We start from the raw sequence: 6,334 nt of genomic DNA on the forward strand, positions 1-6,334 counted from the left end.
ACCTGAAAGGTCGTTTATTACAGAATTCATTTTACCAATATTTATTGAGTGAACATTATGTGCCAGCAATTCTCTACAATGGTGTATAATGAGAAAAAAATAAACCCCAAAATGTTATGCCAGAAATTGAGACATCTCCAGGAGGAGAGTGTAGTAATTAAGAGCAAAGGCTTGAGAAGCAGACAAAGAAAGCTTCCATTCCTAGTTTTACCGACACTAACTTTGTAATTTTAACAATTCTATTTTTCAAAAGAAGTATAAAGCAAGATAGTCATATTGAATGAAATGCATGTAGGAATCCTGATTGTCATATAGTTTCACAGTTTTCTGAATAGTAATCAGATTTCACATTTCTTCTTATGTTTATTTGCCATATGTGTTTATCTCAATATGAAATTTCCAGTTGTTTTTTTTCCCGCTACTACTTAATTTGGTTTCATGTGCTTTCTTAAAGAAAGACCTGATGTGTAGGAGATTTTCCCCCTGATACTCAATTTATTGGTATATGAATTCCGGAAACCTCCTCCAGTGTGTAATTTGTTTTCACTTTTAAGATCTTGTTTGCTGGACATAAATTCTTTATGTTAACATAATCCAATTAGGTGATCTTTTCTGTAAGATGTAACTTGTTTTTCTTTGTGATGGAGTCTCTTTCTTCCTCAAGATCTAAAAGATATTTCCCTATGTTTTCGTGTAAGAGCTTTCAGGTTGTTAAGTCCATTTAAATCTTTAGTTCACCTGGACTAGATTTTAGTATATTATGTGAATTAGGGATCAAATTTTCCAGGTGTGTTTATTAAACATTCTCTGTCAATACACACACACACACACAGACATATGCCTTCTTTCAGTCACAATATTATTTAAATTTATCTTGTCTCTTTTTCTAATCTGTATTATCAGTGTTTTATACATGTCAAAAAAGATTGTAGAAGGCACTGACTTTTGCTTTTGTTGATTTTTTCTTTTCGTATGTTTTATATTTCCTTAATTTCCATTCTCACTTATGTCTTTCCTTCAAATTTTTTTGCTTATTTATTTTTCTGTTTCTGACATCTTAAGGTGAATAATATATCCATTTATTTTCCAATTTTATTTTTTACTAGTATAAGTATTGAAGGGTTAAACCTTTTCCTTAAAGACCATTTTGATGATATTCTGCAAGTTTTGACATATAGTATGTCCATTCTCATTCATTCGCTCAAGTGACTAAATTTCCATTGTAAAATCCTGAAGACTGGTTTTCTAAATCAGAAATTCTGTCAGCTCTATTTGTTCACTGATATTTTCTCTCTATTATTTAAACCAAATACTTCCTTTGGTTCTTCTTAATAATTTATTTCGATTTTTGAGATAGGAAGATTGAAATTAATAATTTCGAGTTCTTAGAACATCAATGAAAATTGAGGTGTGAAAATTGAATTGACCTTCTAGTCATGTCCCCTGTATCAACGAAATTAACGTGTGTGAAGGGTGGAAGCGTGGAAATTCCTAAAATGAAAACCCACCTTTTAGATGGATGCAGGTTCCTAGAGTGCCTACTTAAGGGGTTTTTTGGATTTCCATTTCAAAGCCTTCCTAGAGGTATATCAGGACATGATCGGGTTAGAAGAACTTGCAAACCATTGGCCAAATACTCCCACAGCCGGACTGTGAACTATGAGAAGACAGTAAAGTAGCGTCCACGAAGAACGTGGATGTTGCTGTTGAGTCTTAGAATCCTCAGTATTCTACCTTCTGTAATTTCAAAATGTACTTCATGTGGCAGGGAATGTTTCCCTTCATGTTTCTTTGAGAACTAAGCCTTTTTCTTCATTGATTTTTTTAAAAAAAATCCTTGCTGTCCCATCATTTTCAAATAAGTTAGTTCTGGACATATCAAGATTCATTTTTTTAGGCAGAATAATGGCATCTCAAAGATGTGCGTGTCCTGATCCCCTGTGAATAGGTTACTTTACAGGACAAAAGAAATATTGCAAATGCAATTTATTTAAGGACATCAGAGGGGGAGGTTATCCTGGATTATCTGCATGGGCCCAATGTTATGATAAAGTCCCTTATAATGAAAAGAGAGAGATTGGAGAGTGGGTGATAGGAAGGAAGCAGAGGTCAGAGTGATACAGAGATATAAACCAAAGGATGGGAGCAGGCTCTAGAAGATGCAAAGACAAGGACATGCATTGTTTTCCTAGCATCTACAGAAGCAATACCTCCCTGGGACTTTAGCTCTGTGAGACCCATTTTGGACTTCAAACCTCCAGAAATGTAAGGTAATAAATTGGTGCTGTTCATGCCTCTAACTTTGTGATAATATGTTACAGCAGTGATAGGAAACAAACACTTCATTCCAATTCTTCTCTGCCTGAACTTGACATTGATGGGACTTCCTGTTACAACTTTTCTAAGGGTCACTCCTGCTTCTTGAGTTAAACGTGCTCTTACAGAGCTTGAACCTACAGTCCAATATTCTTCTTCATTTAGAATACGCAAGCAAAATCTAAAAGTGCAAGTTCTGGGATGTGCTGAAGGGAGAATTTCAAAGCGCAGTTCTTGATGAAAAAGCCCGAGGTATCTCACTTGAAAAAGAATTGAACAAAACAAGACCAATTATCTGCAATTTAGCTAGGTGTTTACTTACAGTATTGTGATATATCCACAGCATTCTTTTCCTAGGTGTTGCTTTTCATTCATCTGAAATCACAGGAAGAATTTAACTGCACTACTCTTCCAATGGAAACTTGTGAAAAAGGAACTGGGTCATACATAAGAAGCTGGCACGGACAGATCATCACCTGGTGATCAAAAACAGTCTCGGTCCATGATATCCCTATCACATCCCCAGTGCTCCCCCAAACAACTTTGTTTTGGAAGCCAGAGAAAGGTAGCACTATCCATGCCATATCAGGCAGGTGATTTTGCCTCCCTCAAGACTGATTTTATCAGCTCTGACATGGGGGTAGTAATGCCCACCTTTCAGGAATAGATGGTCATGGCAGAGAGTGTAGGTGAAACCTCTGGCTGGACACCTAACGGACATCAGGCTCTCATTGGAAAGTTTAGTCACCTGGCAATGAATTTCAGACTCATCATCCAGGAATATTCCTTATCTCTGTCACATTGTGCAGTGAACTCACCAGAAGCACCTTTCCATCTTTTATTAATAATGTGGCCACAGTGGGAACCTATTCATTTGCTCTCAGAGCTATATAATTACTTGTCCTGCTGAGTGCCTTGGCTATTCTCTTTATTACTTAGTTTTTCTTCAGACGACCCAGGTTCCCTATATGGGAACCAACCCAATGTCCATCTTGACTTTGAAGAGTACATTTAGCTTGTCTTTATCCCATAGGACATAAAAAGTTGTTTTGTGCTCGTTAATTGTTCAGAGATTGTGACTGGATCTCAAGATCTATGCTTATTGCATGGCTAACTTTGTTCTCAGGACTCTGTATAAATTTATCTTCTTTTCATATAATCTTCATGTAAAAAAATGAAATTGCCTCAAAGATTGCGAGCTAAGGAATCAGGGCCGAAGTGTGTGTGCTTTGCTATGTGATTCCTAATTCCAATTTCTGTTAAGATGAATGCAGTGATACCAGGTTGCCAATTCCAGACTATCAAAGGATAGGTTCCCGTAAGCTAGGGCAGGGCCAGCAATACTAATGATGCTTTCGTTATTTGTTGGTGACAGTTTCATCAGCAGCTGGTCAAAATCCAAAGAAGGTGTAAGGCTTCCTTCATGGACTAGAATGCTGAAAGGCAGTATCTGATGGTCATAGATAGAAAAGAGCATTTGAGGTTGGTAGATAGAAAAGTATTTGTAGATGAGAGGCATAATTATTTCCAATGTTAGAGAAGCAATTCAAAATGTCCATCTTTTCTTTGACCAGCCAACATTATTATATCTACTTTTAGAAAAAAAGAAAAAGAAAAAGAAAGAAATAAAAAGAGAAGCACCGTTGCCCTGGTATCAAAAACTTGGGATCTGGACTGCTTCTGCCTATTACTAGCTGCGTGGAAAATCATTTTCTCATCTCTAAAGTGTGAATGATAATTTTTGCTCTGCTCGACATGTAGTACCATTGTGAGATTCGTAAGAGATAAATAAAAAATGCCACTCCAAATAAGCCTTCATAAAGAACTGCTGTGAACTAAATACCCAAGCAAGCAAGCAAGCAAGCAAGCGATCGAGAACCAACGAACCAAACAACCAACAAACAAACTAAACAGAAAACATAGCATAGGGTGCAGGATAATACAAATTTTATTAGAAAACATCAGTGAGGGAGACAATTAAAGTGATCACGAAACAATGAAGTGTCATAGCAGAAGTTCCGAAATATAATGCACGGACCTAAAATCATGCTCAGTATTGATCAGTACAGAGAGTTGAATATAACATCACCGAAAAAAAAATGTTTTTTATGTTTCATAGATGCAAACGCTGATGGACATATTCCGGAAATTGAGAGTATGAATCCATGTCAGTGAGGTGGAGCTGACCAGCATGTGGTGCGCTGAGAAGAGGAAATGGAGAAGAATGATATCAAAGGGATGCAGGCTGCATCACTTCAGTAGATTCACAAGCATTGTAGAAACAAGGGGACAGCAACGGTCAGTGTCAGCATGTTGACTGTCAGCAAAGCTTAGAGAGCAAGATTCTTGGAAGTTTGGCAATATGGTTGGGGCAATGGGTCTGTGGTGGGTGGTGAGTGTGCGGCAGGTGAATCAGCAGCTGCATGGTTGGCAGCAGCTGGATCCACAGCAAGGATTACAGCCACAGCTTGGACGGTAGCAGGTGGTCCTGCAGCAGGTGGTCTGACAGCAAGTCGGGCGGCAGCAAGGCTGGCAGCAGCAAGATCCACAGCAGCTTGGCTGGCAGCAGCTAGATCCACCACAGGAAGGGCGGCAGCAGCTGGACACACAGCAAGGACTGCAGCCACAGCTGGGGCGGCAGCAAGTGGTCCTGCAGCAGGTGGTCTGACAGCAAGTTGGGCGGCAGCAAGGCTGGCAGCAGCCGGACCCACCACAGCTCTGGCCACAGCAGCCGGACCCACAGCAGTTGGGCTGGCAGCAGCTAGATCCCCCACAAGAGGGCTGGCAGCAGGTGGTCTGGCAGCAAGTGGTCCTGCAGCAGGTAGGCTGGCAGCAAGGGGAGCAGCAGGATTGGGTCATGGTGTCAGGTGTAGAAGGTGGGCTTCTGTTCAGAAGTGAGTTTCCCAGGTTCTGAGAATTCCTTTAATTCTGGGGCTTTTATATACTGGACCTCCCATGTAGGGACCAATGAGCAGGACTTTTCCTTGTTGTAATTTGTTTTCCACAGTCTCTAGGGAAGTGGCTCAAGGAAAAAGTTGGTTTCTCAGTTTGAAAATTCTTTTGAAAATTATGCACCTAAGAATTTATTGTGCATAATTCATTGTGAATATTTGTGGCAATCATCAGCATCATGGTGTTTGCTGTGATCATCCTCTGGCCAGGTGATAGTTCCTGTGGCCCAGGGTGTGTCAGAGCAGTCACCTTTTCCAGCTTCTTCCTTTGGTTGTAAGTAAAGTGGGAAGTGTCCCTGGGGAAGTGCATGATGCTGATATGCTCATAGTGACGTGTGGAATCTATACCTGAATCCAAGTGTTCTTGCTTAGAAAAGGCAGATTACTGAAGGCTACAATAGGCATGTCCACTCACAGCCATCATGACACAGGTTGCAGCAGTTTGACCAAGGGTGCATGAGTTGAGGGTGGTGGGCATCATTTTATGCATATACAAATCATCACCAAAGCAGGAGGTAGAGGCAGAGGCAGGACACTGGGATTCAGGAAGCATCAATGCCTCATGTCCTAACTCTGTTGACCAGCAGGTTTAGTCACCTCTGATAGGACACTCAAGCAGCACATTATTTGTGTTCATAAAAGGAGCGAATTATATGCCACATGATGACAACATGGGTACCTTCATTTGATATGAAATTGAGGTCGAATGGACATTGAAAGAACTGCATACCTCATGAATGTGCAGCTTGACTGATTATGGCAAAGGGAAGAGTGCATTCATCATTCACATTGGGAGACAGAGCTCAGTGTGTAGTCAAGTCACTGATCTTCAGCTTTTCCTTAATAGCTTTTTTTTTTTTTTTTGCTGCCTCTTTAAGGTCACTAGGCATTATAACATCATAGTTGTGTCAAGTTTTGAACCTTTTACAAATTGTATGGCATGTATATTTTTATGTTTGGCTTCTTTGGGGAAAATTACGTTGGTGAGATATAGTGACTTTTTCACATATAGTAGTCGTTTATTCATTTCTTTTATCTTTTCTGTATCATTGTAAGAAAGGACATCA

The 6,334-nt window shown here is 39.7% G+C and overlaps 1 protein-coding gene across 1 annotated transcript; it reads right to left on the bottom strand.

Moving 5' to 3' along the window:
• Positions 1 to 4,728: 4,728 nt before the first annotated feature.
• On the bottom strand, positions 4,729 to 5,175 carry LOC134389461 (keratin-associated protein 9-1-like). The gene has a single exon (XM_063113026.1). It carries the CDS (start codon positions 5,173 to 5,175, stop codon positions 4,729 to 4,731), a length of 447 nt encoding a protein of 148 aa, XP_062969096.1.
• Positions 5,176 to 6,334: the final 1,159 nt, after the last annotated feature.

This window comes from Cynocephalus volans, chromosome 10, assembly GCF_027409185.1.
Source record: "Cynocephalus volans isolate mCynVol1 chromosome 10, mCynVol1.pri, whole genome shotgun sequence".
NCBI classification, from domain to species: domain Eukaryota; kingdom Metazoa; phylum Chordata; class Mammalia; order Dermoptera; family Cynocephalidae; genus Cynocephalus; species Cynocephalus volans.